Source organism: Oculina patagonica, chromosome 4 (assembly GCF_052425735.1).
Source record: "Oculina patagonica isolate OP01 chromosome 4, crgOcupat, whole genome shotgun sequence".
In the NCBI taxonomy this organism is placed as follows: domain Eukaryota; kingdom Metazoa; phylum Cnidaria; class Anthozoa; order Scleractinia; family Oculinidae; genus Oculina; species Oculina patagonica.
The window spans coordinates 28348712-28368035 of NC_135761.1; the positions used below are offsets into that span (position 1 = coordinate 28348712).

The following is a 19324-nucleotide window of genomic DNA, read 5'->3' on the forward strand; positions in this document are numbered from 1 at the left end:
AGTTTAACCTTCTCTCAACTGCTTAAACGGATCAGAAAACATTTAAACAGGAATTTAGCTTTTGATCTGTGTTTTCTTTTAAAAGAGTTCAGCTGTGTTTAAAATTGCTAATTTTGAAGTGTGCGGAGGTGGATTTTGAAGGTAAGATTGTGTTGAAGACTGTAAATCATTAGATAAAATCAGGGTAAGAACCAACAGTTTATTAAATGCTTTTAATAGCGAATTGCACAAACGGGGCAGTAATACTAAAGTACTATGTTGCAAACCTTGATTTTTTTATTCAGCCGGTTTGCTTTCGTCTAACATCGATAACTGAGTACAGCGCATTACTATTCTAAGAGAAATGTTTACTTCAGTTTCTCGACACAGAAAAACATAATTGTTTAATGTAGTCAGCATGTCGTTATTCTAATGCAATATCAAACTGATATAAAGCACGCTATACATGTTGCATACTGCAGACTTTCAGTTTTATCGCGACCTGTGAATCGCTTTTATATATTTCAGTTCTCAAATTTTTAACTCAACGTTTTGACTTCTGTTTACGCCATGTTTATGCCTTGAGCAATATGAGTGAGAAAAAAAAGTGATTTACTCTAATTTGATTTCTTCAAGAAACCATGTAAAAGCAGGGAAGCAATTATTGCTGATAATTTCTTGGCATGAAGAGGCACTGAAATGTCGTATCATTAAATACATCAAAGGGATTTTATAAATTTGCGTGCGGTACATTTTGAATGCGGAAAAATAATTCGAAAACATCCATGTATGCAATGTTTCGAGTTTTCATGCAGTAAAGATGTTAAGCAATTATGAGACAAATAGTAGTTCAGATACAGCTGTGCTTATTGCTGATGGTTTATTATATTTCTTCGCTAAAACGCAACATTTTTGGATTCATGTTATTTTAAATGCAAATTAACAAGAAAAACCCTTTACTTGCAATATCATAAAGTCAAGGTGAAAACAACTATTTTGTTATTAGAAAACAAAATGTTTATCGAGCTGTGAAATGGAAAGTTGCACGGAATGCACAGCTAAAGTTTTAACAGCTGTGGATGAAAAATGCAGCTAAACATGCAATCACATTCAAGCTGCCACACACAAGAGACGTGAAAAGCGATTCAATGAAGCAAAGGAGCTTAGTGTTGTTATAGATACGCTATTACCCCAAGAAGAATGCTTACGTTACATGACGCATTTCTTTTTATTTAGTTGCGCGAATTTGACGTTAGCATGATGCTCATTAATTAAAAAGTGAATTTAATTATGTTGTAGAAATGACCATGTACAAATGTATTTTTTTGCTTTGTTATAACAAAACTGTAAAATCGTAGCGCAAGCAATTTGACCTAAGAATTCGAGACTCGACAACAATAACAACAAAAGTAGCAATAATAATAACAACAACAATATTAATAAGTTATAAGAAAATTTTAACAATAAGCATTTATCCAAACTGACTGAGGCAGAAATTTCTTTTTCTCGTGTACTTTTGGAAATTTATCAAATTTCACCGCTACTGTTCTTTGGTCAAAGGAAACTTGCAGTGTCATAACTCATGGCTTTGTATTTTGTGCACAGCGTTTAAAGTCTAAAAAGGGTTTACAAGGTATTTAAGATCTATATATGGCGCTCATTTGAGACACTAAGCACTTCTTAATCGGTATATCTACTAAGTTCGGTTTGGTCAAGTACTTGGAATGCCGGTCATTCAGTGTTTTGACTACCTTGACCGGCTGCCGGTCATTTAGCCACAGCATTTACTCAAATCACTTTCTTGTGTTCTGGAACTCTGATGAAACACTTTGACTTGTTTTCTTAATTTTAAAGGAGCAACGTCATTATATTTTAAGTCATTTTTCAGATGCCTTTCAAATTAAAGGGAATCAAAATGATAGATTTTCTAAAGTAGCAAAACAACAAAGGAGTAATAAAAACGCGAAAATAAACAAGGATGGTTTTGACTGACGAAGATGAAAGCGGATTACGAGTAAAAAAAAACTTGAAAATATTTTGTCAATTTTTTCAGATGCGTTCTCCTTGACGTAGCTCTTGCTTTATGTCATTAATTTCTTTCTCCTTCAGACTGAACAAGCCATGGAAAAACGTTCCGCCGAGCTGTTGTTTGTTTTGGTGTCATGTTGTGTTTATTTGTCCATATCGGTCGCCGACACCAGTTGTCCAAAAGTAGCTGAAGGGACAGCTCCATGCAGCGACGACGAAGATAAAAAAATCATGGAATGCTGCCTTAAGAATTACAAACTTGGTTTCGACAATCTGCCACCTCATGTACCAGGCCAGGAGCCGCCATCTTGTGCAGTTGATTTGGTAAGTTTTTACCAGATCACGGTTTTTTTTTCTCTATTCGCCTCCCCTGTCCTCCCCCCTTGTTTTTTAGGATAGTTTGGAAGATGTTATATCAAATCCCCCAGTTTTCTTCACAGTGAAGTCACTCTCAGCAAAAAGCAGAACCTCGTTTCCAGGGCCTATTTCCTTTCCACCCTTGCACTAGAGAGGAAAAGGAGAGGTACCCTGGGAATGAGGTTGCAAACAGCATACTGGCTTGAACGGTTGAACTTCGGATTACAAGTCCGACGTTCTAACCACTCGGCCACGCTGCCTCCTGAAACAGTTCTCACACTGAACTAGACTCGAGTACTTGCACCAAATCACAAAATGTTTCACAATAATAACCAAACTATGTACTATGTTATTTTTCAGGGTTTGGCTCAATGTCTTTCTCAAAGCAGATGCTTTGGCAAGCCATTAACCAACGGCCTTCGTCTTCTTATTCTCAACCAACTTGTGTTCACCAAAAGAGTTCGAATATGTAATCAAAACTACTTCCAGGGCCTTCTGACAGAAGCCAAGCTAAGTACGTGCAAAGTTATTTTGATCTGTATTATCAGCCTTATCTACACTGTTTAGTTGTCTTTTCGGCAAAAGTTGCTGTCTTTTTTTGTTAGTCATTTTTTGGAAACAAGTTTTCAGTATTGTGGGTAACAATGTGCTTACTTGTTGATGCATAAATATAATTGAAAATTAACAAACAAATCCGTTTCTTTTTTTTTTTACTGTAGAATCCGATCCAGGTTTCCTCGATGATCTGAAGAAAGTTATGGAGATGGGTTAGTACAGCGCCTACAACAGTAGTAATTTTACAAATGTAAATGCATTTTAAAAGAATGCATTTTGTAAAAGTTGTTGATAGTAAATAAATAAATAAATAAACAAACAATAACGCGTATGAAATTAACGTTAATTAGTAGTTATTTTTTTTTTTTTTTTTTTTTTCTTTTTTTTTCGTAGGAAAAAGCATTTTTTTATCAGGGTGGAAATCTGCCGCTATCACTGATACTACGAAGAACGCTTGAAGTGGGAAAAGTACCACGGACACGTACATTGTTTGCGTTTAAGATTATACGCCTACAAGTGTTCAAATAAACTTGTTCCTGTTGTGTACGTCGCGTTAATTTCCCTCATTTTGAAATGTTACCCCCTCTTTCGCGTTAATTTCTTTTATTGGGAAGTAACTTTTCCTTCAGTTCGCGTTAATTTCATATACCTTAATTAACATAAGCGTTTATTTCCTATAATATATATATCATATAAATGCTCATTACTGAGTTTTTAGCAAGAGATTCATGCGAAGACCTGCTCTTGAGCGGAGTTGTATCGAAATGAAAGTTTCTTTAATTAAACCACTAGTTAATTTATACATACTGTTTTTTTTTTATCTCAACAGATAACATGCCACAAGATCCGTGTGCCACGTATGTGTACGCGATATGTGGCAGAGAATTCAAAGAAGAATTGGAGAAGCACCCTGGCTATAATCCAGCTGAGCTATGTGCAGTATTTGTTAGTGAAGGGGGTTGTATAAAGGACACAGCCCAAGACTACAACTGTACGGAATCCGCCATTCTGAACCGGTTCAAATTAAATTCAGATTTGGCCGCTGGAGTTGTTTTGAGTGCTATTTGTCCTTCTTCTCAGCAATAACGAGAAATGGGAAAAGATAAATAAAAATTAAAAATAAAAAGGGGTTAACCGATCAACCAAATAAAAGGATGGATGATTTTAGCTGCTGCTAATATAATGGGAAGAAAGATTCGCTTAATATTTTGCTTGCGGGTTTTCACATCTCTTAGTAAGCTAAGTAACTTTATTTTAGTCAAATATAAACTTGTATCAATTTCAGCATTAAATTTTCTTGGCTGAAGTCCAATCGTTACACCGCGACACGCGAGTATCACGCGCGTGTGTCAACCACCCACGCCTTGCTCTCGCAATATATTAAGGTCGCTTAATTATATATCATTACTATCATAAAGAGTTAAACGATAGAATTACGCAAACCTAACTCAACCACTGCAAGCAAAATTGGGCACTATTTACATTATTGTTATTTATTTTCGCGGTAACTTAATTTCGCGAAATGGAACGGGCATATTTCGCGGGACTTAATTTTCACGATTTGGCCAAAAATGCGTAATTAACATAAAAAATACAATAGAAAACTTTTAAAATTAATTTTTGCGGGTCTTTAATTTCGCGATTTTTCGAAAATCGTGAAAATAAGTGACAATAAGGTAGATTGTGCTGGAAATCTCTGATTATTTATCCGTGGTATGCTTTATGCTAAATAGACAAGTGAAAATTTTATATCAGTTGTGATTGATAAATCAATAAAATGGAAAAAAATGTTGTGTTGTGTGTTGATTAATATCTGGAGGCGAAATCAGACGTCTGTGGCCACACTCTCGATAAAACTTCTCCCTCAAGGTAATTGAGTCCAAAAAATCCATTCTGAGTTACAGAAGTCTCGTGGGAGCTCCAAAATTTGTTCGAAGTAAGTTCACCGTGTTTTAGCGAGATGGATAGATATTTCAAAAACGTGGTCAGAAAGAAGCATTCAGCCTACGAGATTAAACAGAATGGTAGGGTAGTTTAGAGTTTTGCACATTGGCGGAAAAGAAAACTACAAGTCTTTATTTTAAAACGTAATGCATTTAAGTTTGTTTTAATTTTTTGGAATATTCTCCTTAAATTTATTTTGGTTTAAGCTTGCTCCCTTCTACAGGTTTAAAACGGAATGGAAATGTTAAAAGCGCTTTTCACGTTGCTGTATTTTATTCAGTTACTATTCAGTGCGTACTACGTACCTACAGTTCTATCGTACCTGCATTCGCCCTATCACTGAATATGCCTGTCCAGTTTTCAATGAAAGTCTACCTGCGTATCTTTCTCGTGAGCTAGGAGCAGTGCAAAAGAGGGCGATGCGCATCATTTTTCCATTTTTTACGAATGAAGAAGCGCTCGACAAGGCAAGTCTAGTCACTTTGTCAGGTCGAAGACAAGCCCTGACCGAAAAATTGTTTAACAACATTTTAGAGAACAATGACAGTAGGCTGAGGAATTTACTGCCCCCACGGAATCTTAGTAGTTATAACCTCAGAAAGTCATGCCAGTTTAACCCTGTTTTTAAGACTAATAGATTTAGAAATAGTTTTATTGTCTCTAATGTACTTAAGTTTGGATTTTAATCACTCTTGTATAGTTCTTTAAATATTTTTACATTTTATCGTTAGTTTTTATCGCTTTATAAATTTGTAAATATGACATAATTCAACCTTTATAAGGTTGCGAAGTTGTATTAATAAACTATCTATCTATCTACGGTTTTCTTCTTTAATGCATTTAACATATCAGTATTGTTGATTACGCTGCAGTGCAGGTATATTTATGAACCTGTGCAAAATATTTTCAAAACAAGAGAGACGTAAACAGGATTCATAGTTTTATAAGTTTATTGTCTTATGTCGGATATTTGTCTAAATCTGGTAGCACTTCAGTACATTCATTATCAAGATATTCTATTATAACAGTGCTTCCACTGTAGATTTGTGCATACTCTCGCGTTTGAAGATGTTCCAAAGAATCTTGTAATTCCATTATATCACCAGTACTTCGGTGAAATAACCGCAGTTTCTAGAAACGAGCAAAGCGAAATTAAAACCTGGCTTGCAAAATACTAAATAATAGTTGTTTCTCTATCCACACACCTTACTCAAAAGCGTCGCAAACAACCCCACAAGTACTACGCTACAGATAAAAGAAGGTTGTTTCGGTACTAAAGCAAAGTGCCTAGAAGTACAACGGAATCTCCGAAGAAAAGGAGAACTACAATGAAAAAAAAAAAAAAAAACTCGGGAAGAACTGTTTGCCTTTCGCACACCTCTTTCCTTCACACCACCGTATTTTAGCCGCCGTACTAGCTCTGACGCAGTTCTTATTCGACTGTTCCAACACAGAACAACACCAAATTCCAAATGAACCACACTTTACAGTTAGAATAATGTAGAAGAGAAGAGGGTGGGGGGGGGGGGGGGGGAGGTTTACTGACCTTTGCTGCCGTCTTCTTGTTATTGTCATTTTTAAGTCTTGCAGCCTCAGCTATTTTATCAATAACTTTTCCAATAGTCCAATACTGAAATTCAACAAGGAAATAAGTGTGAATTTTAACTGTTTCGTCTGCAGAATTTAAAGTTGTTTTAGGCATGTATGGTAACACTTGATTCTAAAGTTTTTACAAAATTTCAGTAACATGTTTTCCTCTCAATATTCTCCTCTTTATACCATGCCGTAGAAAATACAGCCAATCAGAATATTTCTGGAAAACCGTTGTATGTTCGACGGTATTCAACTCAACCTTCCCATCGTGCGCTGCGATCTTGTTCTCAACGAATTTAGTAAGCGCATTTTCTATAGCATGGTATGAAATAGTTACACAACACTTTCGCATGGAATACTAAAATGGAATATCCCACTTGTCACTTGTATTTTCTCGGTATACACACGAGCCTTAGAAAATACAAGTGACTCGTGGGATATTCCATATTATTATATAAACTGCAGTGGTTTAGCGAGTGGTAGCAAATCGAGAAAAATGGTACCACGCATGTGTGGATAAAAATGATATCCACACGTGTGATATCATTTTTGACCAATCAGCTCACAGAGTTTGTCATGTTTCAATGCTCAATGAGCCAAAGTAATTCGATATTAAGTAGAAACATATTTGGATCTTCCTCATCAATCTTCGGCAATCCTTGGAAAACTTCGGAAATTTTCGGAAAATGTTCGGAATCATTCGTACAACCTTCGGACAACATTTTGAAAATTTACGGAAATCTTCGGAAAATCGTCAAAAACATCGTAATTAGTAGGTTAATATAATAAACAGAATAATACATGGTTGCTTGGAGATATGAAATTTATCTTCTCCTCCGTCGAGAACGGAATCACCGCCTGAATCCTCATGAAGTACCCGGACCAGTAACTGCGGGGCGGCGGGCGGCTGACGATGTCAGCCAGGGGGGGCACATACCCCTACACTAAGCAGACAACTTTGTCACGCCTTTCTTTAAGTCATTTTTCTGATGTGCAAAGTTATTTCAAATTAAAGCTGGTGAACCTCAATTTTTTTTCTTAAGTAGATAAATAAACACCAAAGAAGTAACATCAAACCAAAAATCATGGTAAGGACTGAGGAAGAATAAGACGGATTATGAACCACAAACTTGAGAAAATTGGCCAATAATCTAACAAAATTGCCCCAAATAAAAAAGTTATTGTTCTGGACTGACTGCCTTACTCAACAAAGTTACACTTTATATGAGGCTTAACACCTAAACACAGTTGTTTGCCACTCTTTCGTCTTTATGAAAATATAAGCCTACAGTAACATCAGTTTGCAAAAAAAATATCTTGGATATTTTAGGTGGGTCTTGATGGGAAAACCGACATTTACCATTAATACACCACCACTATCACATAAAACAGCTCTAGACTAATCAATAAGTCTGCATGTAGACTTAAAACCTTCTTTTTACACCCTTGTCTGAAATGGTTTGCAATTTTTTTATAATTGCATTAATATTAGTGAATTCCTTAAGAAACTGACCTTTGAGAAAAACAAAGGTTGTTCTCGTTCTGAGCTGCCAAGGGGCATTAAAACTCTGAGATAAATGCGTTCCTCCTGCAAAAAAACAAAATAACGAATTAAGTAGAGTTTATTTATTCTATTTATTTATACAATTATTTATACACAGTTAAAAACATCAGGTATGTAGATTCTAACTACTAACGATACAAAATCTAAATACTAATTGACCTAAACCTGTTTTTCATGAATGCTTTGTCTCAACAGACTTTCTCTAGTATCTTTGAGGTAATGACTTGCCAAATCAAAATATGCAACACAATACTATTTGCACTGAAAGTGTCATTACATTTTTCGTGATGCTTTTAAAAAATTTCATTTTTTAAAGCGATTGCAACTCATCCCTCTTTGCATTTTTGCAGTAACCATTACATGGCTGTTTGAGCAAAATGTATCAATTGTAGCTTTTCGCTTTTAAGTCTACCAAGAGTTATTTTCAAGAGATAACATAACATCCTAACTTGGACAGTAAAACGTTGAAAGAATTTTGTTTAATGGTGTGACGATTATCAAAAGGCACTAAATACTTCTTGACAGGTGGGTTGTACAATTGTTATAGAAATTATACCTAACTTTTTTTGGTTAGGGGTGGGTTTTTTTTTTGTGGTTTTTATTTTTTTTGTTTTTTTTTTTTTTTTTTTGAAACATGCGTGAATAACTCGAAATCTAATCTAGCCCCTCCATCAGTTGTGATTTTCATTCAGACTGTTCAGCCAAAATTGAGTGTTGATGTGTGTCTTATGATGAGAATGCAATGGGGAGTTTCAAGTTTCCTAAACACATTTGAGCTTACACTCATGAGCTCTGATACTTTTAATCACAGACCTGAGGAATTGAACTATCTCCCGTTGCTTTCATCTTGATTTTCATCAAAGCTACTTTAGCTGCCCGACTTTCATTTCTCATACCTCCTCGACCTAAGAAAAATGACACAAATACGGAGAAAAATGACACAAGAATTATTACAAAATCTTCCTGTCAAAGAGAGGGCTTATTGGAGAGGGACTTAAGAGAGATTTTACAGTATTCATCAATGCTGACATTTTCTACAGTTACAAAAGCAAGACCCCATACCTTTCTTTTCTTTGCAAAGTTCCTTCCCTAAATAAGTAAGAAAAAAATTAAAACAAGTATTGAGAATGACTACATTGTATATCTATAGGTATATGAAACTCAAAGGGGTATAGAATGGTCAACTAAATTTGCTTGAATCTCAGCAATTTTCAGCCAAGTCTCAAAATCTGTTGTGAAAACTTTGAGTAACAAAGTATAATATGGGATTTTATGAGGACTTACTTGCTAAATATGATTGCGTAATTTAACAATGTAATTACAGTCGACCCCCGATAGCTCGAACCCTCGCTAACTCGAAACTCAAACCAAAATCAATTTCCCCTGGATTTCCATCATACATTTACTGTAATTTTACCCTCGGTAACTCGAACCCTCGATAGCTCGAATCTCCCGCTAACTCGAACCAATGTTCATTTCCCTTCAGGTCATTTTCTATATAATTTTACACTCGATAACTCGAACCATCAGTTGTCAATACGTGACAAGTCAAAACAAACAGTGTACTGTAGTCCAAAAAGTTGTATTTATTTTGAAATAAAAACGTACAAGAGGCAGAGCCGTTCCCGACAAACGCCCAGGCTCAAAACACAAACTGTGCCACGCCATTAACGTACTTGACGTGCTACAGACGTTCAGTTTGTTTGTGGAGGTTGACACCTATTCTTTCAAATCCAACCTTAGAAAACGTTTAAGGATTATTGCCAAGACAAATTAACTGACCATTGCTAGAAAAAGTAAATCACATAAACTCTGCAGCAGCAGGCTATAGCGTTGTTCTCTTTGAAACCTACAACGTTCGCGGCTGATTCGCTTTGTTTTACGTTACGTTACGCTCTGGTTTATACAGTGATTTAGAAATAAATTGTTCTTTTTTCTTTTGGCCTCTCTATACTCGAATTAAATTTGTTTAAAAATGTACACTGGTCAACACTGTATGAATAGAAAATCAGTAAACACCGTAAACACCGGTCATTTGTTCTCAACTTCCGATAACTCGAACTCCTGATAACTCGAACTATTTTCAATTTCCCTTGAAGGTTTGAGTTATCGGGAGTCGACTGTACAGTAAAAACATCAATTTACCAATAATTTGTTGTATTTTTTCTTCAGGTGTTACTCTGGGCTGCTTTTGAGGGAGAACTGGGCACTGGTGATCAACCTGATGTCTGTGCCTGCAGTGCAGAACAACAATGGTCAGCAGTATTATCAAACTTCATGTAAGACAAGAATAAAACTAAAGAAGTTTCAAATACCTGAGACAGTAATTGTTATGACAGTGCTCACATATTACTGGAACCAGCTCACGATTGCTACACTCTTCAAATGAACACTCCAGGTGTTTCTCTGTCGCAACCAAAGGCTTTGCAGAATTCCGCTAGAACAAAATAAAAAACTATGAGTACTGTCAATTACTATTATTTATTATCTTAATGGCTATTTATCTAAATTTTGATACTTATTGATAACAAAGTTTATGAATTGTGCAGTTCCAGAAAATGTCCATACCCTACCCATGGAAGGTCGCTGGAAGTACCAAGGGATTTGGGTGACTCAAAAGCAAAAATTGTTAAAGTAAGGAACAAAGCTAGTGGAATTTTAGTGGAATTTCAAGATGAGCAGGAGGGGATTTCATACCAAAAAACCTTCCATGTGATAGCCATTCATGATTATTTTCTGTAATAACACATAGGTAATAATAATATAATTTTATAATATTTACAATGACAATGATAATTTTAAATTATTAATATTTAATATTGGTTTTACAAGAATTAATTATTAAATTGTATTTATTAAACACATCATACATTTCACAGTTACATGTAGCTAAGATGAAAGATCTAACTTAAATCTCCCAATTTCCTGCTGGACCTTTGGCTTAATCCTTGCTGTCTGTGTGCTATATTATAAACAATCAGGCTTAAACACAATCCTGATGAAAATATTAAGACACAAACAACATCTGGCAATTGTTTATTGTTAATAACTAATAATACATACACACCTACCTCATCTTTCTGATCATCAACAGCACAGCTGTGAGAAGCTTTTGACCTGTGCTCTAGACTGAAAAGTCTCTTTGTTAGTTTCCACTTGCACATGAATGAACAGATTTAAGAAAAAAATATGGTTAAAATATTATCTGGACCAGGCTTTCAGCCAGGTGGGAGTCCGAGGAGTCCTATGGACGGCCACTTTTCAGAGAAAGTTAATCTGTATACAGAAGGTTTTTTCAAGCAAATTTGCGAATAGGGGTACGGTTAAGTCATGCAACATTAGAGGGTCCCGGATTCTCATCCCGCCTCCCGCCACTTTTCCGTTCCGCATCCCCTCTGCCGCCGACCCCGTGATTCGCCTGAGCATGACCCCGACAAAAAAAAGAGAAAATGAGGGGGAGCGGGGAGACCTGCGTGAGAACGGGAAAAGACAGTCAGTGTGAAGAACGTCACACACAGGTGAGGAGTGACAGAAACATGCACGGACGCGACACGCCACAGGAGGCACGCACAAAGGAGCCAATACAGTCATAAAATCCCGATCCCGCCACCCCGAATCCCGACCCCATAAAAACACAAAATCCCGCTCCCACTCATACTGAAATTCCCGCCCCACTGCTGCAGCCGCATCCCGAAATCACCACAAAAAAGCCAAACCCGCATCCGCCAAACCTATGGGACCCTCACATTAGACTTGGGTTTTAAGAAACTTAGGAGATAGACACTAGAGATCACTGGAGATAGGCGATTGGAGATAGGTTTATAAATACCCATAGCCCCCTGTTTTGAAAATGAAAGCAGTGCTCCCAACATGTCATACCCATCACAAGGCAAATTAGTACTATGATTTCTGGGGCTTTTTTCAATCATTTTTTTAAAATAATGAAAATCATCTTAGTCTGTCTGTCTGTCTATCTGTCTGTCTGTCTGTCTGTCTGTCTGTCTGTCTGTCTGTTTGACTCTCTGTCTGTGTGTCTGTCTGTTTGTCTGTCTGTCTTTATCTCCTCCATAAATTTTTACTGAATACTCAGCTAAAACTGCTTCATGTTTCTAGTTCTTACAGGCTGGTAAACAGGAATGAAACTTAAAATATTAGCTTAAAAGAAAACAACTTGATACTTACCAAAAAGTACCAGAACATCCATTGCATTGAAACGGAAGAAAATCTATAAGATTTAAATAAAATATTAAACATAAGCTATTTGAAGCCGTTTTAAAAAAGACAAGCAAGTTAAGCATGATACTTCGCCCGATACTTCGCAGCTTGAATATTATCAGACCTGGATTTAGTCCGTTTAAAAAAGCCGACAATTGCCGTAAAAGTCACAAGTAAGTTCAGCTAATGAAAGAAGAAGCTGTTATTTACCGAGTTGTTTACAAGTCTGCACATCGCAATGTTTTCCAAGTTCAGGAAATTCCGCCATCTTGAATATGCTTAGTAACCGTGCATACTGGGACCCATGCTCTTGGTACAAGTGTGGAAAGTAACGCCTGGCGGAAAAAGCACATCTCCTTTGAATGAGTCGGCAAACTTTTGAATACTTTGAGAAATCTTTCTCTTTTTCTGCGAACCGAAACCACTTCATGGGATTTCCATCCTCTAGTTGATAAAATGTTTGTTGCTTGTGAGAAGGATGTGAATATAAATTGGAGCGAATTTACCTTGATTCTGGTAAGCTACAAATGCAATGTACATTTGTCAGATTTGTGAACCACACTGCTTAAATAATTGTTTGCTACATTTATAGGTTTTTACAGTCCTCCTCGAGATGATAACTATCTAGATGTAAAAACAACAACAACAACAACAAAATAATTAGCTTTATTTAAGCTAAACGTTTATGGGGTCATGTATTCCTGATGAAATTGGAATTTAGAAAGGTTGGTTTTTGTGGAGGGAGGAAAACTAGAGAACTCAGAGAAAAACCTTTGAAGCAAGACAAGAACCAACGCCAAGCTCAGACCACATACCGTAGAATCCTGGTTATAAGCCCCCCCCCTGGGTATAGGCCTGTCTACCTGGAAACCAAAAAATACATCTGGTTATATTATTATAAGCCCCCCTCTGCGGGATGATAGTAGTGAACATCACAATGTTCTAAATGTTGCTTTATTATGACTTTTTACTTAAACACCTATTTAGATCAACACTGCCGTGGCTCTTTTTATTTATTTTATTTTTATTTTTTTATTCCGTTTTTTTATTCCCTCCGGATATAAAATCCTCCGTTTATATGCCCACAAAAAACACAAGGCTTATAACCAGGATTTTACGGTACAGTTTGTCGCTGGGTCCAGGGTTCAAACCCCAGCCACACTGGTAGGTGAGGGGTGCTCACACCACTGTGCCTAGCTCCCCAGAAAAAAAACACTTTTTGGTTAAATTATGTAGCTGGTTTAGGCCACCGAACACTTTTGCTTACAAATGACATGTTGTAACTATTTGTACATTTATTCCCAGCCGGCTGTTTCAATAGGAAATGTGGGACAGTTAGCAGTGGATCTAGTTGTTTCTACAATTTCTCCAAATGGTCGCCACATTGGGTATTTGTATGACTCCTGTATCTTGCCAGTGGTGGGTAATGATGCATTCACTCAGTCAGGGGAATCTTTGGGGAAGCTTAATGTCAGTGTAGAAGGTTTGTTTCAGCCCTTGTTGTCTCAGTAATTTTTTAGCTAAGCAGGTAACCATAATAATAATAATAATAATAATATATAATAATAATAATAATAATAATAATAATAATAATAATAATAATAATAATAATAATAATAATGGCACTTCGGGCAGTATATCCACAGAGTAGCTCTTTGCCTGCCCGATCCTAAGAATTTATATTTACATGAAAACGAGATAAAATTGTATTAAAACGATATAAGAACTAATTATGTGAATTATAGTATATAAAACAAAAACAAACAAAAAAAAATACTTAAGACATGCTAAAAAGTTAAAAATTCAAATGTTCTAAAACTCTCTTAAAAATAATGTTTTTGGTGTCTTAGCAGTGGATCTAGTTGTTTTGACCAATCTTGCTCATGCATCTTGGTCAAAGAAATTATATTTCAAGATCTATGTACAGGCCGGTATGAAGAAAACTTCAAACTATGCAATAGATGAAAATATACCAGTATTGGTCATTTACCCTGTATTTAGGTTTGGCATACATGTATTCAGCTATGGATACATTATTTAAATGGGTTTACAATGACAGCATCTTGGTCATGCAGTTGTATACTGACATTGTTCCTCTGATGCTCTTTTTCTCCTTTGCCAGTGTACAAAAATGATGATCTAAAGTTTGTTGTAGTGCAGCAAAGAGCTCCACTAGTAAAGGTAATTACATGTACTGGTCATAATAAATAGGTGCTTGATGTATTAAGACGTTGAGTTATTATTTTACAAAAGTTTACATATCACTTCAAAAGCAGCAGCTATACGATTGGGACAAAGATGCTGAGGGAAACCTGAAATGGAAAATAATTTTTACCATCTTGTAATTGTAGCAGATCTATTCAGTATGTAGGCTTATTAATTTTTTCTTTTTCTTAGCCTGGGTGTATTTCAACCTGGTACCTCAGAAGAGTGTTTGTCGGAAAACACATTTCTTGCTTTGGAAGAGGATATAGCAAATAGCAATGATTTTATTGCAAATGTTAAAATTTTGCCAAAACATGTGCCCTGGCAAATGTGTCCTGGCTGGTAGCGCAAAACATAGAAAGAAAGCGATTTATGATCTCTTATTTAGGCCAGACTTAAAATTCTAAGACAGTTCTTTCAAGGGGAGATGCAGTGGCCTAATGGTTAGCGGACTCCAAGACGAACGGCCCAGGTTCGAGCCCTGGCTGGGGCGCTGCGTTGTGTTCTTGGGCAAGACACTTAAATACTCTCACAGTGCCTCTCTCCACCCAGGTGTATAAATGGGTACCGGCGAATTTACTGCTGGGGCGTAACCCTGCGATGGACTAGCCACAGAAACCGGGATAAGCTCCGGCTGTATGGGCCACTTAAATTGGCTCAGACACTGACCTTACCTTACCTTCTTTCAAGGACCAGGAGCTCTGATGAAAGCAAATCAGGGAATGTTTTTGGCTAAAACCCATTGGTAGGGGATTCTTGACATCAGCAACAGGTTCTTTGTTAAACACCATCAAATCACAGTATTTTTTTATCTTCAATTGTCCAATACTTGTGTTTATTTGATTTTAGGGTCGTCAAAGTGAGTATTGCAGAAAACTTGTTACCTGGATCAAAACTTGTAACTTTAAACAAGTTGTACTTGTTTCCAGCATTAGTGCTACAGAGAGAGTTGACTCACAGATTGAAGGGTAAGAAAATTTCTAACAACATTTATCCAGTGATTAGCTGTGTATAGATTGTAATTAATTCATGAAATTTATACTTTAAATAATTATTGTTAAATGCAACTTGTAAGCAAATTAGAACTGAGGAACTTTGTCACTTTCTTGTTATCTGCACTTATTAAATGTTGTGATTAAGGTAGCTTGCACCAGAGAAATGCCTTTCATCTTGTTTAAAAATTATGCTCCAATAAAACCTCTCCTGGAGCCTTTTACTTGTTACATGTAGTCTGTATGAAAATACACATGACTGTATGCAAGCCAAAACATTTTCATATGAATGGTTGGCAGCATGGAAGGAGTAAGATAAGTATTATTTATGTCTATCTTTATTTGAAATCATTTGTTTTAGTTCTCCCTTGAGATATCTTGTGACGCCAGCAGCTACAAATCTCCTTCCATTGTTTGATGAATTATCATGGAAAACACTGGAAAAAAGACCAAAGTTTCCTCATGTGACTGAAGGTGACTAGAATCCTGCCTAGGGACCAGCAATGTAATATACAATCATGTCTTATTTGTTTGTAGTCTACAAGATTATGATTAATAGTCCATTTTACAGTTGCCTTCCAAGTAACCTGGCCTTTGAATGGTAGCGAGGCTGGAGGTGACCTTGCATTGATACAAACCTCCCTGCTTTATCATGTAAATGCAAACTAGTTAGCATTAGAACAACATGATTTACACAACAAAAGCAGCGAGGTCTGTATCAAAACAAGGTCACCTTCAGCCTCACTTCCATTCAAAGGCCAGGTCACTGAGCAGACAACTGTAAATTGGTCTATTAACAATTTAAATTAATTATAATTACCGGTAATTATTAATAATCATAATTAATCATAAATAAATAAATTATAATTGTTTATTATATACTGTCTGGGAAGCCAGAGTGAAATTAAAAGTGCGACAACATGGCTCTGTGTAAATTTACATGCTTTTTTTTGGGGGGGGGGGGCAGTATCAACAAAATGGTGTATGGCAAGAAAGCTTTTAGTTGAATGAAGTAAATTTGCTGCTGTTTATTTGTCTGCTAGAATCACCTGATGAAAATAAAGATTTCTTTTTGCCTGGAGGAGGATTTACAAAGAAGCTTTACGAGGCATGGTAAGGTTAGGGGGGGGGGGGGTCAGAGACAGCGAGGGAGGGGAGGTGTTTTACTTTTAATTTTCTACCTATTAACCTAGTATAGAAACAAATAACCTAGGTTGAAAAATTTGACCTAAAGCTAATTTTGACCTGTAACATATCCTCCCGAGTAATTTTAAATGCAAGTTCCATGTTAGTTTTGATTGTATTTACTCAAAGATCTTAGCTAAGTCATTTTGGTCCCAAGACTACATAAACATAATTATGGGCTACAGTATGATCTTTATCACGATATTGAAATGGGCAGGGTTTGTGTTATGAAATTTTTACAAAATTAAAATAAAAAGAGTGAGGTTGTGACAACATCTTAATATTTTTATTCACGCAAAGAAACATTAGGCTGTACCATTGGCTATAGTTTGATGAAGAATACCTCTTTGACAATAAAATAGTAAAAAAAGGATTTTATGTTTCCTATATTATGCTGCAAGTGTCAGTGTTTTAAATAAAGTATAACAGTACAATAGAATTAAATTTTACCCTTGTGTGATCTTTGGATTACTGCTGTAAAATATTTTGTTTTCCTTTCAGTTGCAAAGATGACATTCCTCTTGCTGTATTGTTAACATTTTGTTCTGAGGGTGATAACATATCAGATGCGGTCAACCTCTTTCTTTATCTCAATGATTGGCTCAAAATGGTTCCTAGAAAAGAGGTATGTAAACATACAGAGAAGCGCATCAAAGGGCATGTACTGTACAGACGACACAAGGGGTGTATTTAAGGGTTTTCTGATCATGAAGCACATGGATGGGGGGAGGGGAGGGTGCATGCAAGGAGTGATCATCTTTGTTCCAGTATCCCAGCTGTATTTTCTCAATGTTCCCATATTTTCCCACTTTTCCTATTCCACAAGGGTAAAAGGTGAAGTCTGCGTCGAGCCAAGTGGCCCATACTGCCAGTCAGAGCTTAACCCAGTTAGCATTAAACAAATGGGAGTATTTCCACTCCCCCCTGAATGGGATGCTAGTCCATCACAGGGGTACCCCCAGTATTATGTTGTCGGTCCCCATTTATACACCTGGGTGGAGAGAGGCACTATGAGAGTAAAGTGTCTTGCCCAAGAAAACAACACAAGTGACCCCGGCCAGGGCTTGAACCTGTACTGCTTGATCCAGAGTGCAGTCTGCTAACTATTAGGACACTTCATTACCCACTATACCACAAGGCAAGTGTGGAAATGTTTACAGTGTAAGTGGCAAGCAGTGAAACTACAAGACATGTGAACTGCTCTTTAAACTGTTCAATAGTAAATGTTAAAACAATTATTTATGGAAAGGATCTTGACTGTAATTGTTACATTAATTTTTATTAAAATAGCAATTCATTCTAATGAACAATTAGACTACGAGCCCGAGTTTTCTATGAGCAAATAGTCAACGACGCGCAGCCGAGTTTACTATCGCTCATAGAAAACGAGGGCGAGTAGTCTAATTGTTTTAGTAGCAACTCTAAAGGATTGCAGTCCAAACCCACAATATTGTGCACTTTGAAGACAAAAATCAAGAAAATTTACCGCTTAAAGAGCTACTCACGCGCGCGACTGTTTTCTATCGGCGAATAGAAAACAGTGGGAGAACCAATCAGATTCGCGGATTTCCAATAGAACACAGCTGAGTTTCTACTAATTTGTAATATCTATTAAAGTGTGATTGTTTTGATTCACTGTTAGGTGGAGGAAACTGTTTTGGGCAAAAAAAGTAAGTTCTTCACAATCTTTTTGCCTGCTGTGCCATGCTCGGGCCAAAAAATACCAGGACTGATGGGTGTACTGATTATTTAAATGACACAGAATGCATAGTGCTATGTTGTATAAGATTTATAGACTTCAGCAAAAGGCAAACAAAAACATCCAGTTTTTTAAAAAAATTCTAAATTTGAAAGAGCCAATTGAAAATGTATGCTGCCCAATTTTCTGAAAGTTATTATCGCAGTAAATTAAACTGCCATCAGGCCAAACTTATCCCGGTTTCTGTAGCATAAAGCTCCTGGATGGAATGCTAGTCCATCCCAGGGTTACCCCCCAGCAGCAAATTCGCCGGTACCCAATAATGCACCTGGGTGGAGAGGGTCACTAAGAAAGTAAAGTGTCTTGCCTAAGAACACAACACTGTGCCTCAGCCAGGTCTTGAACCCGGACCGCTCGATCCAGAGTCAGGCGCACCAACCATTAGGCCACCACGCCTCCCACACACTGCATTTAAGTCAATTTTCAATTGCTTGTTGGTAAAACTGGAAAGTATAACTTGGCTTCTGACTTGTCATTCTGCATGTTATGTGCTGTTCACAGGTAGTTTTGTGTTCCCAGCATCATGGCATTTGATGTTTGGCTCACCAGTCCACCCACAAGACAATTTGTTTTGAGGAAATTCATCAAAAACAATTTAGATGTGGCAAATGTTAAATCTGAGACTGCACAATGGCAAGAGTAATATCTTTAATGCAAGCCCAAGACAAAAGAAATCAAGACTCCAACATGGAGTCAAGAATGAAGTTGAAACTGTGAAAAGACTTTGTAGACAACTTGCATTAGGCTTTTTAATTAGGTTTTGTAAAGTAACAAGGACAGAATAAAGGAATGTGCATTAAAAAAATAACCCTCTTTGTTATTTGTTAGCTTCATACTTCGTCTCTGTTGGTGTATTTTATCCATGCAACCAAGCCTCCGACTCTCAGTGTTTGTTACATCAAAAGATGCTTGTTCAAAAACAAATGTAAATTAACCAATGTTTACATA

General features: G+C 36.6%; 3 protein-coding genes across 5 annotated transcripts in view; 2 read left to right on the plus strand and 1 right to left on the minus strand.

The window, feature by feature from the left end:
• LOC144650096 (uncharacterized) overlaps positions 1-4075 on the plus strand; it is a 13602-nt gene extending 9527 nt beyond the window's left edge. Inside the window, exons 1-5 of one of the 2 annotated variants that reach the window (XM_078509757.1) lie at positions 77-141; positions 2089-2331; positions 2725-2878; positions 3084-3131; positions 3749-4075. In XM_078509757.1, the coding sequence (XP_078365883.1) occupies positions 2101-2331; positions 2725-2878; positions 3084-3131; positions 3749-4005 (690 nt within the window). In that variant the 5' untranslated portion in view covers positions 77-141; positions 2089-2100 and the 3' untranslated portion in view covers positions 4006-4075. Of the gene's footprint in view, positions 1-76; positions 142-2088; positions 2332-2724; positions 2879-3083; positions 3132-3748 lie in introns of those variants that run through there. The other variant, XM_078509758.1, reaches the window with a different exon arrangement.
• Positions 4076-5790: 1715 nt separating this feature from the next.
• Positions 5791-12541, minus strand: LOC144650034 (AN1-type zinc finger protein 1-like). 2 transcript variants are annotated; one of them, XM_078509670.1, is made up of 10 exons: positions 12446-12541; positions 12203-12245; positions 11092-11149; positions 10336-10457; positions 10166-10254; positions 9083-9109; positions 8834-8925; positions 7970-8044; positions 6410-6493; positions 5791-5994 (listed from the first exon to the last, which is right to left on the minus strand). In XM_078509670.1, the coding sequence occupies exons 1-10, from the start codon at positions 12501-12503 to the stop codon at positions 5821-5823; spliced, it is 822 nt and encodes a 273-aa protein (XP_078365796.1). In that variant the 5' UTR covers positions 12504-12541; the 3' UTR covers positions 5791-5820. The 2 variants fall into 2 exon arrangements, with proteins under 2 accessions (XP_078365796.1, XP_078365797.1); XM_078509671.1 differs by having other exon boundaries at positions 11092-11175; positions 12446-12539.
• Positions 12542-12563: 22 nt separating this feature from the next.
• On the plus strand, positions 12564-19184 carry LOC144650035 (proteasome assembly chaperone 2-like). Its single transcript, XM_078509672.1, has 9 exons — positions 12564-12751; positions 13541-13718; positions 14358-14416; positions 15290-15408; positions 15794-15906; positions 16476-16545; positions 17119-17242; positions 18260-18287; positions 18878-19184. Exons 1-9 carry the CDS (start codon positions 12692-12694, stop codon positions 18949-18951), a joined length of 825 nt encoding a protein of 274 aa, XP_078365798.1. The 5' UTR covers positions 12564-12691; the 3' UTR covers positions 18952-19184.
• The last annotated feature ends 140 nt before the right edge of the window (positions 19185-19324 follow it).